Here is a 17,355-nt window from a genome sequence, read left to right on the forward strand (position 1 = left end):
TGCCCCACGGCACCTCCTCCTCGGACGGAGAGGGCACGGCGCCCTCCCCCTCGTCTTCTGTCTAAGGTCACTGGTTTATCCTCCTCTTCCAGCTCCACAAGAACTGATTGAACATGCATTGCGCTTGAGGTCAGAGTTCCAGCAAACAAAACCTTGACAGCATGTTTAAAAAACAAAAGCAGTTCCCCCTTCCTTACTCACTAAGACCTGTCACAGCAGGGTCCCACTGTGCTCTCCAGGGAAAGCTGTGAGGACTGACGCAGGAGTGGGCCTGTAGTGGGATCTACCATCGAGGAGGTCGGGAAGAGCTTGTACCAGCCGATTGCTAAAGTTGACAAATCCAGTTCTTCCAGGAGGACCCTGGCGACTCCCATGAAGTGCTTGCGTTCCATGCGTCCATAGTTTCCCCAGACTATAACCTTAGGAACAAGAGGGGGGAGCACAGTTAATCCTCCAACTTGCACACTTCCTTGGGAAGCACAAGTCTGAGCAATCCTTCTTTCTACTCATCCAACTTCCCGGCGCTTTACTACAGTCCGAGAAGAGGTTTACACTACCAACAGGTGACGTGAAGCTCTGGCTCATCATTTTATTATTTATTTTTTTTTAAGCAAAGTTTTACAAATCCTAATGTTATCAAACTTCCCCCCCCACCCCGGAAAAGAGGTGAACGCCCATGTGGATGAGACACCATTCTGTGTTCTACCTGCTGGGCAGGGACAACGCATGCAGGAAGTATCCCTGGAGCTGCAGCTCCACCACCTGCAGGTAAAACCTGGTCCTGGCGCAGTGACGGGCCTTGGACACAACAAAAGATGGCCTGTGAGACAGGAGCAGGAAGGGCTCCTGGTCCGGAAAAACACACTGATAAAAAAAGGTGGACAATAGTCGGGTCGAGGGCCAACAGTATGAGGAAAAGAGCATGTCTTAACTTCTGCACTTGGAGCTCGTGACACAGGGCAGATGGAGACGAGGCACGGCTACTCACCTGGAGAAAGGGCAGCAGCCGAGCGCTGGCAAGCGGGACTGGTGATGCAAGGGGCACACATGGAGTGGCATGCAGGGGAAGCAGAACAGACTGCCGAGAACGGCTGGCAGATGCAGAGGAAGGTCTAATGAAAGAGAGCTGGCAGACGAGCAGGGAAAGCTGAATCACACTTACGACATGATGGAGACCAGTGGGTGGAACAACGGATGTAGTGAGGGTCACGGGCTTAGGCATGCTGGAGGTCTGCACGTGACCAAGTGGCCCTATGTGGCTCAAGACAAAGGTGACGACTGACTCCAGAGCGAGTCCGTGTTCTGAAGAGGAGAGGATGAGTACGATGGGTTATGGTGGTGACTAGTGATCTCTGGCTAATCCTGACAGCTTCTTTCCCTAGGCTTCAAACAACCAGGACCTTACAATCTTCTGTAAAATGAGGTAGGAGAGACAATGAATGCCAATTAAAGGACAAAAATACCACTCTAGGTCAGCATGAGATGGTGGAGCAAGCCACTGCGGAAGGTCGGTTTGGTGGCATGGCCGCTGGCAGAGAGCCAAGCTCCTTGTTTTATTCTCTTGGAGTAAGTGCCCTTCCTGGCAGCACGGCAGCAGGTAAGGAAACTCATGCAAGGCAAGGGCAGACCAAGCCAGCTCCACCCCATTTCTGTCAAAAATGTGCAGTCTCATTGCAACAGGGAAAAATGCTTCTAATCACGGTAAATGAGGAAGAGTTCAGTAATGAGAAGGATCCAGCAGCTCAGCTGGCAATTCATATGCCAGTGGAGGTAAGCAATAGAAACTCGCAGATTAATTACAGCAGTATTACCAGTCGATTTTAGCCAGGCTTTATTGGATGGAAATGATTTAGGTATGAATTAACAATGCAAATCACTTTTTGCTCTGGAAACATAGGTGCAGAATTGAAAACATGAGTATGACAGAAAACGTATGGCAGTAAAAGAAAAGAGGTAGAAACAGGTAGGATGTGTGACTGGGCAATGGCCAAAGCAGAGTGCTCTGAATGCATGTAAACACAGAAGACAACCTATGCTGCAAGATTGTTTAGCATCTATAGGTACTACCTATCTTCTAACTGGTCGGGGAAAAAAGAATTAAAAACATAAATATCAAACCTTTTCCTGGTAGGCACTCACGTTACCTGGCAGGGTGCCAAATAATAATCAGTTTGAGTATGAAAAAAAGGTTTTCCTTTCCATTTGTTACGTTCAGATCGAGTGCGTTTGGTTCAATGTGAAAACATTGGCTTTTTCTCATCTATGCCAACTAGCCAGATCCCTTGCCAAACTTAATATCTTCCAGCAGAGGTGGAAGAGAGAGATGGGCAGACCTGAGACTTGCTCATCTTACCTGTAATACTTTGCCCTGTGGGCTCTCAGCAAACAGTAACACCTGATTGTACAAAGGATCTAATGATTTGCGAGCCACTTTTGTCTTCTTTTTCGCAATGCACACGCCATTCTCTAGCAGGTAAGCTTTGATGTAAGCAGCTGGAAAAAATAAATATGGTCAAATATGAAAAAAATCTTGATGCTCACTTTAGAAAAGACAGAGTGCCATGTCTCAGGTATTTCTAAAGAAGGCATTTACAGCAGTGAAAAGATTTGCTCAACCAGCCTTATTTTCAATACCGCATACAGACTGCTTATTTCTGCAGAAGCCAAGCGGAATTAAATTTTTTCCTATTCACAAGCATCGCAGGAGGCTGGGGGTCAGTGAATTATTTTAGGAGGTCAAAGCATACTACCTGGCAGTGTTTTGGAGCCGGGTTTTGGTGTCAGTCCTCGCGCCTGAATGATATCCACTTCTAGCTGCCCATTTCGCTCTTGCAAGCCAATTTCCACATCCCCTAAACCAAAACGTCAAAATAGACAGAAGACTTTCAAAATGATGTATCTGTGGGCTACTAAAATGTTAAAAAAACCAGTCCTCATGTCATGCCTGCTATGAGCTGTAACAAACTGCAGGCCCTGAGTGCCTGATCTCCTCCTGCCTTACTCTGGAGCAGCTCTGCAGTGATTCAAGCCCACATTTTCCAAAGCAATCTCTAATGTCAGCCCTCTAACATGGCTTTGGTGACTCAGTCTCCTACTCTTCACTGGCAGCTAACCTCTCATCTCTCCCAAACTGCAGTACCTAGAGCTGCAGGCTGCTTTGGAAAATGTAATTACGGTGGACCATAAGAAAACCTTTACAGAGCCCGGTGGGCCTTAGAAAGCAAGAAAAACACAAAGATGCACAGGATGCATTTTCAGGATTTTAGCTGTGTTTTACTTAATCTGTGCCTTTCAGATCTGACGGAGGAAAGCATAAAGCTGGTGCTCTCCTACTAACACCATGTTCACAGCAACCAGCAAAACCTTTCAGCCAAGCTTCCTTGACTTAACAGAGAAACAGAGCGGGGGAGTGGTAGAGCAGCAGATGCTGGACATGTTATTAGGTGGCTTGTAAGAGCAGCCTGTTCGAGAATAAATTAAAGCTACCTAACATCTTTGTGTTCCTTACCCATGGAGGTGGTGGCCAAGGTCTGACGCCCAACAAATTGTGCAGGGCCCATGCTCCCCAGGAAGTCACTAAACTGCCCAGCAGATGCCAGATGGACTCCACTGAAATTCAAGCTGCAAAAGAAATTGATTTTGGCAAGTGGTTAATTTTCATTTTAAAGCAATCCAGTAACTAAAGAACCAGACTTAATATATCTTTGAAATGAATGACATCTACCGAAGCCTTTTTCCCTTGCAAAACCCCCTGATTTCCAGGCAGCTTAGTTACACAGAATCCTTTTAAAATCCCTTTCCTCATACAAAAAAAAAAAAAACCAACAACACAGTAGTGGTTGCAGTCACCAGTTGGTTAATACTTGCATAGCTATAACTAATTGTCTGTAAGGAAAATCTCTGCCATCTCAGACTCACATCCAGCCTGTCACCTCTTCCAGGTAGCATTATAATCTAAGCAGCTTCCTAGCATAGCTTATAGGATCTCTCTTGATAGCTGTTGCTTCCCAACCTTCATTTTTGGGGAGGAAATACCGCATCTAGAGCAGTAGTTAAAAGTGAGACGAGGGGTGCTGGCATCAATCCCCTTGGGACTCAATTCCCTGTTTATTTCTTACCCTTGCACAGAGTGATTCATCCCCTTCTTGACTAGAAGTTCCCATTTCTTACTACTTAACACCAGAAGCACCCATCACGTCCACTGTGTGGCTTTCATACCTGCTTTCACAACCAGTCCTGAAGGGATCACGAAGAGGACCTGAACACCGGTGCAAGGCTAAAGGGACAACACCCTCAAACACCAGCAATGCCTCTGCCGCAGTCGCTGCAGCAAAACAGGAGGACACAGCCCCCAAATCTATTCACCAGGCACCTGAGGCTGGTCTATGGCACAGCTACAGGTGCTGATCACTGCACCGGACATGGGTGAAGCAATGCGAAAGGCTCAAACCCTGCAGTATGCTGGTACAAAATCAAGGTTTACCCAGTTGTACCCTGATTTACGCAGCTGTATCACAGGTTGTGGGAAACCTTGCTGCCCGACTTGCTGCAAATGGTTAAGGAGGAAGCCTGAGGTCACCATTCGGCACCGACTTTTGTCCTACAGGCATCTGCCAAACCGAAACACAGCTGCCCAAACACAGGTCAGGAGCTTTGTGCCAGGGTACCCAGGCTACCGCACTGGGTTTTGCACTCTGCCGCTGGGGAAGCTGCTGCACGTCGGAGTCAGGCACAATTACGAACCTCCCACACTTTGCCAAATGTCTTTGGGTGGGGGACAATTACCCATGCCATGACACAGCGCCCCGCTGCCCCAAATCCATTTCTTAAAAGGATGCTGTGAGGAGGCTGCACGTTCGGCAGAAGCGAAGCTGGAGAGGGAACCCTGCCTGTGGGGCGGGCTGGGGACCGCAGGCTCTCACGCAGCCCGAGTCAGCCACAACGATTCATTGATTCCCCCCTGCAAGCCAATTACATTTAAAAGACATTTTAAAAAAGAAAATTTTTTAAACCCTATTCAGCCATAAGAGTGTTAAACTTACAAATACTTAAAGGGAGGATGCCAGGGGGATGGGAGCAGTCTTTTTTCAGTGGCGCCCAGTGATAGGACGAGGGGTAATGGGCACAAGCTTGAACATAGGAAGTTCCATCTTAACATGAGAAGGAACTTCTTTACTTTGAGGGTAGTGGAGCACTGGCACAGGCTGCCCAGAGAGGTGGTGGAGTCTCCCACTCTGGAGACATTCAAAACCCGCCTGGATGCTGTCCTGTGCAACTGCTGTAGGTGACCCTGCTCTGGCGGGGGGGTTGGACTAGATGATCTCCAGAGGTCCCTTCCAACCCTGACCATTCTGTGACTCTGTGATTCTGTAATTTCAGGTTGGGATTTCAGTTCTCACTAGCTATTTGCAGACCTGGTCTCAACCCCATGGGGATATTTATTTATTTGTTCATAGGAGGAACAAGGAAGCCAGCACACACTCCTCAGCGTCTTGCCACACATGGGACTGAAGAGGACGTGTCACCGGCACATGTCCTCATGACAGGTTCATGGGGTGGCTCAGCTCACTGTGACAGGGGCACAGGATTAAATGGCCAGGCTTTTCCACGGAGCACTGCACCTCCCCTCTGCGCTGACCCGGCTCTCTGAGAAACCTGGTTATCGCTGCTACACAAGGAGCTGCTGCTGAGCTTTCAGCATGGAAAAACCTGCCCTTGAGCTCTTTACAAATGTCACCTTTGTGAAAAGGGATGACTGAGGAGGGTGCCTTGGCGTCCTGGAAGACAGGCTCGGGAAGGGCTCTGCATGGGGTGGATTTTCCCTGGTTTCGTGTTTTTTTTCACCCTGCATCCACTGTTTGCGCAAACACTCCAGGTGATATTTTGAGGTACAACAGAAACAGCAGGATTTATAATTGGCATTAATTACGGAGAAGGCTTAAGATTTTTCTCAGTTTTCAGCATCTCCTTCTCCTCACATGCACATCCCCAGTGCCACCACGCACCCCGGGGACAGAGGCAGTGCGGGGCCGCACTCTGCTCCCTGTGGGTACGTGACTCCTACCCCACCACTCACCTCCACCTGCCAGCCCCGATGGGGCAGATGTCTCCGGGGAGCAGCATCCTGAGCCCAGGACCAGGGCAGAGATGCTGGATGTGCAGCAAGGCTGCCGAGGACAGGCTGTGCACAGGGACATGCCCAGGGCTGCTAAATCCGCAGGGACAGGGACATGTGATGGGGAAAGCAAGGGAAGGGGGAGCCCGGAGCCAGACGGGCTTTATCAGGCTCATGATTTCTCCATACAAGGAGGGAAGAAGTGAGTCCTGGTGCACACGAGGACCAGCGAGACTCCTCGAGCCTGCTGGCTCAGGCGTTTTGAGCTGCCCATAGAGAGTCAAAAAACCAATGAAAACTAGTGCTTAGAGAACCCAAAATAGTTCAAGAAAAAGGAGACCTGACACAGAAAGACATAGTAAATGTTTTCTTTATTCTCAACTCATGGAAGATAAATGGGTTGAGCTCGGGTCTCACTCCTACCCTGGGGAGTATGTGACCTGAACAAGCACGTAAATAACAAGCTGGCAAGACAACTCACAGCCGTTCAGGGAAATGTTCACTGCTGTGCTCAAAACAGATGCTTGGGTTCATTAACAAGATGCCAAGGACCAGAACAGCGGAGAGGAAACCCAGGACTGAGCGAAGCCTAGCACTGGGAGAGCCCGCAGCACACCCAGAACCAGGCCTCTCTGGGGTGAAGCCCCGGCCATGTTACTGCAGTGGGGACACAAAACTGGGAGACCACCACCCACAGAAACTCCATTCAGTGCAATATAGCAAAGAAGAGACACCCTTCTGGCCCCTGAATACTCAAAATAATTCACAAAACCTGCCACAGGAGACCATTGCCTCTTACCTGCTGGGGAGAGAATCATGTCAAAGGCTGATGCCAAGTATTTGTCTTCGCTTGATATGTGCATGGAGAGAAACCACCCATGCTCTCACACACCAGCTCACCCCTCCTTTGGGCAACACTGCTCCCAAAGGCTCTGCCCAGCAGCTGGGGCAGCTCAGGAGAAAATAAAAGCTACTGCTAACAGAGCAGTCCACATCAATGATATGGAGCAGAACTGCGGGAGAGCATGAAGAATCATGTTAAAAAGCATAAGAACAAGAGCTGTTGGGCTAAAGGTGAACCAAAGAAAACTAGAAGTGTTTACAGGAAAGCAAACGTTGCTGTTATTGCCACACAGATTTGGAAGTCAGAGGGCTCGGGGGGACCTCAAAACGATGAACGCTCCTCAGTGCAAATTACAGCAAGAGGGCAGAACGTTGCTTGCAGGGACACCAGGGCTGTGCCACAAGCACGGACCCTCGCAAGGAGAGCAGTGGAGATGCTGCTCTAATGAAGCTGCTGCCGCTTTGTAGTGTCGACCTTGATCTCGAGAGGAACAGCAAAAGCCCACTTAAAAACACAGACCAAGGTCAAGGCTCTGGCAGTTTGGATAACAGCCTCAGTTAATAGGTTTACTAGCACTATATGAAACTCAATATTAGGTTAGACAGTTAATGTTCCCCGTTCTTGTTATATTTGATCGGGAAGGGAAGGTGTAGAGAATAAAGTCTTTAATAGATTATGCCATTAGCTGGTGGGACTGGCTGCTATGCTGCACAGAGGCTGACCTTTTGCAGTGCTGCTTTATTAGACATTAGGAGCAGCAGCTCTAAATCAGGCTCCTTGGCTTTGACCAATTCCTGGACATATATCTGGGTATTGCCAATAACCCTGGAATGGAAACAATTTGTCTGGAAAAATCATAAGCTACCTCCAAGAAAGCCATTGCTTCTCCCTTGAGAGGAGAGGGAAGGGGAAAATAAAACTGCAGAAATTTAGTATGAATGTGAATTAAAACCAGCAGGAACCATTTAGCTGCATCAGTTAAATTTAGGATGCTCAAATACAGCTCAGTGAGCTCTGTCTGTCAAGTACTCAGAGACAAGCTGGGATGCCGAGGAGAGGAGGCCACGCGCGGTGTGATTCTGAGATCAGTGGGACAGATCTTCCCCATTCACTCATAGGCTTTTCCTGCAGCTGAAGCAGGGAGGAAAAGAGCTCCAGGGACCACCGTGACTTCTTTCAGGTCTTTAAACACAGCCCTGGTGCTCCCAAGAGCCCTCTCCTGCCACTCTGCCGCACGCTGCCCGCTCAGCAGACTTTTTCTGCCTGACCTCTGCAGAAACCGAGCCGTTTCTCACCTGCCTTTGATTCAGCAACCGGCTCTCCAGCTGAACCACCGCACGCTGGGTGTGCTGGCAGGGAGATGTGCTCCCGAAGGGATCCGCCGCAGGTGACGGTGGCGGCTCCACCTTGGGTGACAGCCAGCAGATGGGTTCCACACGCACTGGAGCATCCCTGGAAAGCCCTTCCTCTCCCATCCCCAAACATGCCTCTCCCTTAAGGGGAGAAACTGCTACAATCTGGTTATCTCCAACACGAGATGGCTTTCTTTTTTTTTATTGCAATCTAAAAAGAAGCGCTAAAAATAGCTGGAGGAATAAAGCGGGAGCATTTTGCAGCTGATTTGCAAATAGCAAGTGTCATAAGCAGCAGTGCCCTGGGGACCGGGGCTGCGGCAGGACCATCTCGTGCTGACAAACAGCCGCACACAGAGAAGATTAACAGGTGACACTTGTCAACCTTTTGTCTAAAGGGCACAAATCCTCCACTGAGCAAGGGCAGCGCAGCCTTTTGAACAGGAAAGAGGAATTAATTATCTCTTCTCTGGCCCTCTGCTTTCACTAATCATGATTCATGGGCTCTGCTTTGCCACAGCTGAATGAGAATGATTTTAATGAAGTTAAAGATTACGCGTTTTGCTGTGGAATTGGTTTTAAGTTGAATGTGACTCTGTTATTGACCTGAAGGCACAGAGAGAGTACAGGGAGGTCAGTGACACCTCCGGGGTGTCAAGGACAAATGAAGGACATTTTGCTGGACGACCTGCAGAACAGGGCTCTCAGCTGTAGGTAAGGAAGCAGCGCAGGGGCAGCCGCAGGACGACATTCTGGAGAATACCGACGCCAGGGTCTCCGAGCCCTCTAACGCGAAGTATCGTCAGCAGAAACCTGCACAAACATTAATTTTGTTTGCACAGGTACCAGTTCCACCCCAAAGCCCAGCACAGGCTGCAAACCCCGTTTCAGACACACGGATAAAACAGCCGTTCCCGGGCTGTCCCTGGCGCAGCAGCCGGCCAGAGTGGATGCCTCCACGCCGCGCTGAAGGCAGCGCAGCGCGGACGCTCGGTGGGACAGCAGGGGACATCTGCTCCCGTTGCAGTCGCCTGGACACCCGCGAGAGGGAGACAAGACACCGGCCTGCGAGGCGACTGAGCCCGCAGCCCAGCTCGCCAGCCCGGGGCGGCTGTAAGCGCTGCCCGCATGCAGCCCCCACGCAGAGCGCGTACCGGGGCGCCACTCCCCACTCCGTGAACAAGGTGACTGCATTTAAAAAAACCCCAACAAACCACAGGTATTTCTTTTGCCACACGTTTATATGCAGAATAAAACTGTGCGTTCACTCCATCTTAGGAACCGTGTGCTCAAACTGGGGCTGAGATTGCCTAGATGTTCTCCTTTTCAAACACAACAGTCATATCCTGATTATTTAGGAAATCTGTGCGGCAGTCTGTGAAGACTGTGCTCGCGCATTGCACGCTGTAGGTCAGGGCGTATGAAATCTGTCCTCTGGAGTGTAATTTAAGAGTGGCTTAAAGGCTCTTCGCCAGCCGCTTGCTTTTCTGCTCTTTCAAGGTAGCGGCATATCCTGACCTACCCATGGCAAAGATCCGTGCCCTTCCTCTCCACGTGCAAAGCAGCGAGCAGTTGGCTCCTTCACAGCAAGGTGACTTCTCCTCAGATATATTCGAATGGGGAACTGGCTTTTCAAAGTGCGCTTGTAAACTGATCAGGATTTGAATGCCTAGACAATGCCGACTGCCATATAAAATGGTATAAAAGGAAACGCAGAGCCCCTGTGCCGATCCCTCTCATACCCCACACGTGGCTCTGCTCAGCCTCTCCCGCACCCCCACCCGTCGCTGGCTGCACATCAGCATGCAGAGCATGTAACAGCACAGACACATTTGGGGAAAATGTATCATTAATTTCTTTTCCTGTCCATGCGGAGTTTGTCTGACCTCTTTTCTAAATCTATTTTTAAATTGCTTCTGGGACTCTGTATGCCAGGTATACCATTATGCTGCCGCAAGCGTCTGCAGAATCAGCTTGTCAAAACCTTGCAAAACTCGCAGGCAATACGGTAAGAAGGCATCTCCACAGGTCACCCAGTCCACAGCCAGGTCCCAAGGCCAGAGCAGCTTTATTTACATCATTTGTGACAGCTGCTTGTCTAACCTGTTCTTAAAATCCCTCCCTAGAGAATTTATTCCTGTGCTTTGCTTTACTTTTTCCTTCCAACTTTTTTTCCAGTCCCTCCTCTTTGCACATCAGTCCTCTACACCATTTGTGAGTTATCAGTTCAAAGCATAGACCAGTGTATTTCCTTTCTTTTGCCCTGGATACAGTATTTTTTAATTCTGTCTTACAAGACTTTGGAACTGGTGGTGATTGTACCAACTTGTAATGGCCACACACTGCTACGTCTGAGCAGAAGAAGTGTAGAGCGAGGTACTAATCTCCTGCTGCCTTCACAGGCTGGGTGTAACAGACTGTTGTTGAAAAGCTCTGTCAAGAAGAGGGGTATTCCGAGAAGACCTTGTGTGTCCCTTCCCTTGGACCAAATCTCCATTACTGCCTCTCTCTTACACCTGCACATCTTGAATGTCACAGAGCTGCACTGCTCCACTACTGTGGGTTCAACCAGGTGAGATAGTAGTGAAGCCAAATACCTTCAACGCAGCCACCCCCGGCACATCCGGAGAAGAGCTATTTTCAGAAGATAAACATTTTGTCTTGTGCTTTTCATGGATTTATTCACACTATCCACACAACCGCCTATTTGCCATCAACTCAAGCCTTTAGAAGCAATACACTCTTAAAGAGGTGCTCCACTGTGTCTAGTATGTTACATGAGATGTGTTTGAGCCCAGGGTTCAGAAATTACTGTTCTGTTCTTGTAAATATTTTCTAACAGACTTTTTTGTTGTCCTCTTGGTACACAAAGTTGCAATTAATAAGCAAGTTGCCTAAACACAGCCATGACACTGAATGGTTTGATTTGCACAGTTGAATTAACAAATTTGCTATACATCTACATCTAACACATACTTAAGTTCTCCAGCTCTGTTTTTAAAAACCAGGGACAGCAACACATGCTTCCTGCATCCAGAAGAAAGGGAAGGGGGGAAGTCTCCAATACCGATAATAAATTTGACAGTAATTTTATTTGAGCATAAAAAAACCCATCAGAACTCCAATTTCAGGGAGCAGCAATGTACTATATAACAATCACACTCATCCATACTGCATGTTAAGGTCTTTTAAATCACATCTTACACAGAGAAGCCAAGTAGATATCTATCAGATAAGGAGGAAGGCAGAACCAGTTAATTTAACATGTCCACCGCCCCAACCTTTAAAATATTTATGGTGCACATGAGGGATTATTAATGCAATATGCATCTGACTACGTTGTCAGGGGAGTGGGCACACAGCCCCTTACCCTGTCAAAGTCGATGTGAATGCCACAGGAGCCTTTACTTTGGCTGGAAAGGTTTTCTATGAGCATCTGTCCCTGCAGGACCTAAATCCAACCTAACCCCACACCTCTCCTCTGCCAGCAGTACCCCCATCTCTGCCTCTCAACAAGCTCCGCTTCTCTCCTGGCCACTCTACTTTCTCTGACATTTTTAGCACTGTGACGTGCTGTCTTATGTGCTGTAACACCCTGTACTCCTCTCGTGTATCCGATTCCTTCTGCTGTACGAATTCTGCCACCGAAACGAAGCTATAAAAACTATGCAGTGAATTATGTACAAAGACCTCCCCCATTCCCTTACCAGGCTAGCTCCATTTTTAGCAATCACAAGTCATCTCAGATGCACTGAATAAAAGATAGCTACCTGCCTTCAGAGAGCAATTTTGCCTGTTCCCAAGAGGCTGCGGAAGGTGGGATTCACTGTATTTACTGCTGTAACTACAGCTCTCAGGGCTGCATCCCCTCTGAGCTGTGCTGGTCAACCTTAACAGCACACAAGGATGTGCTGGTGCTGAACACGCTGACCAATTTTTCTTGGCGTATTACAGAAACAATCTCCATGCCTTTCCCAGTTTCCATCTCCAATGGCCTTGATTTCTCATAGCCTGAACTGTATTAATGACACATTTCATTATTTTGTTAAAAGGACTTGGATAAAAGGAGATCCCTAAAGGCAATTTGCCATAGAAGAGTCTAGAAGACCCCTGCCTTTGATACCAAAAGAGAGACATTCAGTGAATAGCTAAGACATGAATCTCCTGAATGGTGCGTTTAGGAATGAAGTCTTTTGGTAATTTTCTTGAATGACAACGGATAATTTTTGGTGAAGGAAAGTGAATTTTCACATGGCCATATGGTCACAAGCCAGGCTGGTATTTTCTCCAGCTTCCTTTCAGTTACGGCTCCATAGTGAAGCAGAGAAGGGCAGGTAGCTCTCCGTGCCTAAGAGCAGGTACTGGTTCACCAGCCCTGCACGAACAGATGGGAGAATTGGTCCAAGCCATAGCTTGCAGAAACAGCACAAGACAGAGCAAAGCCGAGAGGTGCAAGATGCCCATGTCGGCAGCGTGAGCGCCAGGCTGCATTCTGCCTCCAGCCCTTCTCACAACGGTGGCTTCAGGCAGGGCTCTGCCTGGTGCTGCCCTCACGGTGGGGAGAGGAAGATGATATGGCTAACAAGATGATGCTTCATTGCTGGACAGGCAGACTCATCTCAGGTAATACAAGAACAATCCTCTAAGTCTTTGCTAGTCATCACCTGCCGTGCTTTTCTAAGATAAAAATCACCTTAGCTCTCCATAACTTAATCATCTCAGCAGTAGCCAGCAAGAATAAAAAAGCCGATGAGTACCACTTATTAGGGACTATGGCAGCTAGCAGTCTTTTGTTCCAGGTCCATTTTTGTCTTTCTGCTCCATTTTCAGAAAGAAAAGTGGTTGGCAGGAATAAGTCACACATAAGTCCAGAATCTATTGCTTTCTGAATGTTGTACATGGTCTTGTGCAGCTGCAGCAAAACCCAGCCAAAACAAGATGTGGGTTGTGCAAGAGCCAGGATGGAGCTGGAGATCTCTGTTGAATCTCAGGGTTTGTTTGTGAGCTATTCCTATATTCGGAATTTTATCCTTTCAGTAATCTTGGTGTCCTGAGACTACCCAGTAGGCACTTGCTACAGTGTGTAGCTGTCCTCTTTTAAGTACATACATAGAAAAAAAACACTGCTGTAGAGATTTGTAACCAGTATTAAGACGGGTCTGGATGAATTATGAATGGAAACATTTGTGTGTACAAAAGCACAATGAACCCGTCAGCAGCAGACCTGTCCTCTGATGACAAGAGGAGGACATCAAAATTAGAGAGCACACTCCTTCCATACCCTGTCTGAAGGAAGGCTGTTGCCATAAAGATGCCCCAGACAAGGATGCAAGAAGGTAGCAGCACTGCTTAAGATCCACGGAAACCGAAAAAAGCAAGACCCTAAGGTGAAAGATCACTCCATAATAACAAGTTAGTCCTAGAAAGCGTAAAAAACAGTGCAGGAGCCATCCCGTTGTGAAGAACAACTCAGAAGACACAGCGAAGGCGTGACAGATGGTGTCCCTGGCTACAGCACCCGGATGAGGGAGGCTTGGTGCCTGCACGGGGCGGTGAGAGCACGAGTGAGTGAAACCTAGAAGTGTGAATGACTGAAAACAGTTTTGTTTAGAATAAGTATCACCTTTCCCTTCTATAAGGTCTCACATTGCGTTTTATTACATTAATTTCCTACACTGGTGCACAACCACTGTGCAGTATAAAAGCTGATTAATATAGCTGGGGGACGTTTTGTACGGCAAAAAGTTAAATGCAGCAGCGGGTTGACATTGTCAGCACTTACTGGCATGCGCATAAGCTTAAATTCCAGGAGAGACATCCTTTAGACGAGCTAACCTCCAGTATACTTCATCTGCAGGTAGAACCCTAAAGGGAATAATTTCTTGAAGGTGGGCCTAGCATATCTGAGAAGAAGTATATCCCTACCTAATAAGCCCTTCCACAAAAAAATAAAAAAAAAAATAATAAAAAAAAAAAGGGCAGCATTGCTCAAATTCATGCACTACAGAAAATTCTTCAACTGCAGTGCTCTGGACTGGCACTGAGAAGCCGTAGCCAGCGCGCCACAACAAACATGAAAGCAGTCAGTCGGCATCACTTTAAAAGCACGTTTGTATGACTGACAGCAGGTATTTTAAGACCTTCTGCAGCAAAGTTTCACCAAATCTTTGATCATTTCAGTGGGCCACTTCTGGAAGTTCTCCTTTTAGTCCTTAAATTGAAAAGGATTACAAAAACATAGGGAACTTGGAAAAACAAACGCTCTTGGAAGATGACGTTTTGAATCCATTTTCTTCCCTGTGTGAACATACCGAAGCGACGCATGGGTAGGAAGAACTAGGGCAACCTCGTCTTGCTGAAAAACAGGTTTTTGACAGTCACTGGCGAAAACTGTCTCTGACCTAGGAGCATGTGCATCAGTCAGAAACCCAGCATTAAAAAAAACCCCAAACCTGCCACAGCTAACACAGTCATATGAAACTTCATTTTGCCTCCCTGGGAACACAGCTCCAGCAAACGAGAGAGGTCAAGAGAAATCTGATTTAGGAGAATACATTTCTGTTCCTCAAAGCTATTCCCCAAACAATTTCTTTCTTTATTGCAGGAAAAGAAAGCAAAGAAACTGCCCTCCCACCATGTTTCAAGAGAATAGAGCCTTCTTAGCTCTTTGTACTCTCAGCCATGTTTGCTTATCACTTCCAGCTCAGACAGACAGCTGCAATTCCCACCGGCTTTCCAGAGGAGATCAATTAGCCCACCTAGGAACAAAGCATCCAGGAACCACTTAATCACACTTTTCAGGGAGGTGAGAGGAGAACCATCCCGTCCCTGGCAGAGGGGCTGGCGAGGATGTCCTGGCAGCGTTCGAGGTTGGAATACCAAATGTTAGACTTGTTCTAATAAAGACATTTGGATTGTAAGACAGTATTTTTCTTTCTTTGTTGAGCTGATAGCTACATGCCGCCTGGCCTTCAGGGTAAAACAGCGCTTGTATGGGTGCAGTATTTTGTTGGCAGAAATACTCTCTCTCCAGGAAAGCGCAATCAAAGCAGCCAAAATATGCAATGACAGGACACAGACCTCTCAGAGAATTACACCCCTTCCCAGGAGGGTAAGCTATGTAAATATAAAAAGGAAAGAATTCTATTCTGCACGAAAGCAGATGCTTGCCCCGCATTGCCAAGGGATTGAACTTAATCACTAATCCTCTGCATCTCGTAGTGGAGGCAGAACTCCAAGCCACAGGACTGTGCCGGTGTAGCAGGAATATTTCCCCGGAGACAGCAGCTCACAGAAGAGATAAGGTACATCACAGCTTTGGAGTGACAAGATTGCTATCGCAGCCTGTGCCTCATTACTATTTCCAACCTTCAGCACAGATCTATGATGCCTTTCCAGGATTAGCCTACTTCTAAAGCTAAAGAAAGTCTCTCTTAATTTACAGCCTGTTATTTATTTAACACCAGAATCACATTAATTGAGAGCGCCTTTGGATTATCACAGCATTTTAGCAATATTGTATACTTGGAATACCACGTAGGACTAGAGAGTGTACAGAGCGATGCCAAGCGTGGTACTTGGCTTTAACCGAGCACATTTTAGGCGTACAAACATTTTGGCCTCATACCTAAAAGCACGCAATCTGATTATATATATTGCCCCCTTTTTTAAATACAGGAGGGGTTTTTTTGCCTCCAAAGATTCCCATGAATGGTCATCTTAATAAAATGATGATAATCTCCATATATGGCTTCAAATAATGGAAATACAAAAATGAGAACTGGAGACAAGTCAGCCCCCAAGGTTCTGGCCTAAGGATCCCCTGCTTTGCATTCTGGTATAAAGTCTAAGTGCAGCAAAGCATGTTATAACTTTTCTTGGGGTCAAAAACCGTTTCTTTTAAGACACTAACTTGTCAGATGAAACAAAAGAAAGCTGGTTACCAAAAGTATACACAGGCTTCTAAATATGTATTTTGATATAAGAATAACTATTTTGCTACTTGTATCCTTTTCATCACCTTGGCACTTTTTTTCCCCCCAAACCAAAAGTCTATCTCGAATTAGGGAAGATGGACAATGATTGTGCAACATTAAAGACTACTGGCTTATAATTTATTACCAGTAATGAGCCTCGGCTATTCACCCAGAATTATTCTTCTGAAGGCAAAGCAGTTAAAAGTAATGGGTATATGCTTCAGTTCAAAATAATGAGGACACTAAAAAAGTATATAAACATCTAGAGTGTGTGCCAGCTATGCAGGCAGAGAGATCCGCTCTGCTCTAATTGAATGGGCTGCACACCGGCAGCATAGGCCAGTCAGACAAACACATCATCTATCATGCTGGAGGAAAATTAATAGGTATAAGAACAACAGTGCATCCCACAAGCTCCCTTTCAATGACTTACTTTCCCTCTGATCCATAACTGTTCATGCTGTCCTCAATGGACTCATGGCTAGCTTGACGGACGGTCCGGCTGGGCATTTCAACAGCCAGCCCAGTTTCTGTGCTCCTTTGGATGGCTCCTTTCAGTCTCCGACCATCCCCATCTAGGAAAAAAAGGGGAGAGAAGACAGTCAGCTATTGTTCCCAGAGCCTTTTGCAACGACAGAGTCAAGGAGAAGCAGAGAAGGTCTTTCAGAAGATCAGCCTGGCATCTGGCAGCCAGGCAGTATTTTGCACTCACGCAGCGTTTCGTTACTCAGCGCTGCTTCATCAGCAGCCCCCAGTCATCTTTGGAACAAACCCAGTGCTCCGGCAAGCCAGGGCCCAGCAGAAACTCAAAACATACATACCACCTTACCTACTGCAACCATTTGTACCAATTAATTATGCATCGAGCGCAGGTGCAGGCAGGCACACAAGCTGGCTATACGTGGAGCTACCCAGTTCAGGAACACAGCAGTGGTAACCATGGGCAGAGCGGAGGTGTACAGCCTGACCATGCCTCGAAATGTTTCTAAATCCTGTGTTGCTGCCTCAGATGGTGCGGAGCAGCGAAGAGCCACAGCTCCAGGTGAGCATCAAGGGAGCAAAGGGGAG

At 47.3% G+C, this 17,355-nt stretch overlaps 1 protein-coding gene across 1 annotated transcript; it reads right to left on the minus strand.

The window, feature by feature from the left end:
• Positions 1–200: 200 nt before the first annotated feature.
• Positions 201–16,857, minus strand: RIMS4 (regulating synaptic membrane exocytosis 4). The gene is made up of 5 exons (XM_009889512.1): positions 16,721–16,857; positions 3,509–3,621; positions 2,751–2,852; positions 2,354–2,493; positions 201–419 (listed from the first exon to the last, which is right to left on the minus strand). The coding sequence occupies exons 1-5, from the start codon at positions 16,795–16,797 to the stop codon at positions 201–203; spliced, it is 651 nt and encodes a 216-aa protein (XP_009887814.1). The 5' UTR covers positions 16,798–16,857.
• Between the last annotated feature and the right edge of the window lie 498 nt (positions 16,858–17,355).

This window comes from Charadrius vociferus, unplaced genomic scaffold (assembly GCF_000708025.1).
Source record: "Charadrius vociferus isolate BGI_N301 unplaced genomic scaffold, ASM70802v2 scaffold280, whole genome shotgun sequence".
Taxonomy (NCBI): Eukaryota; Metazoa; Chordata; class Aves; order Charadriiformes; family Charadriidae; genus Charadrius; species Charadrius vociferus.

Excerpts from the sequence above, each read along its gene's own strand:
- RIMS4 (XM_009889512.1), bottom strand. The coding sequence starts at position 16,797 with ATGCCCAGCCGGACCGTCCGTCAAGCTAGCCATGAGTCCATTGAGGAC. Across the intron at positions 3,622-16,720 it reads AGTTATGGATCAGAGGGAAA|CTTGAATTTCAGTGGAGTCC; the intron begins GTAAGTCATTGA and ends TTTCTTTTGCAG. Across the intron at positions 2,494-2,750 it reads CGGCTCCAAAACACTGCCAG|CTGCTTACATCAAAGCTTAC; the intron begins GTAGTATGCTTT and ends TATTTTTTCCAG.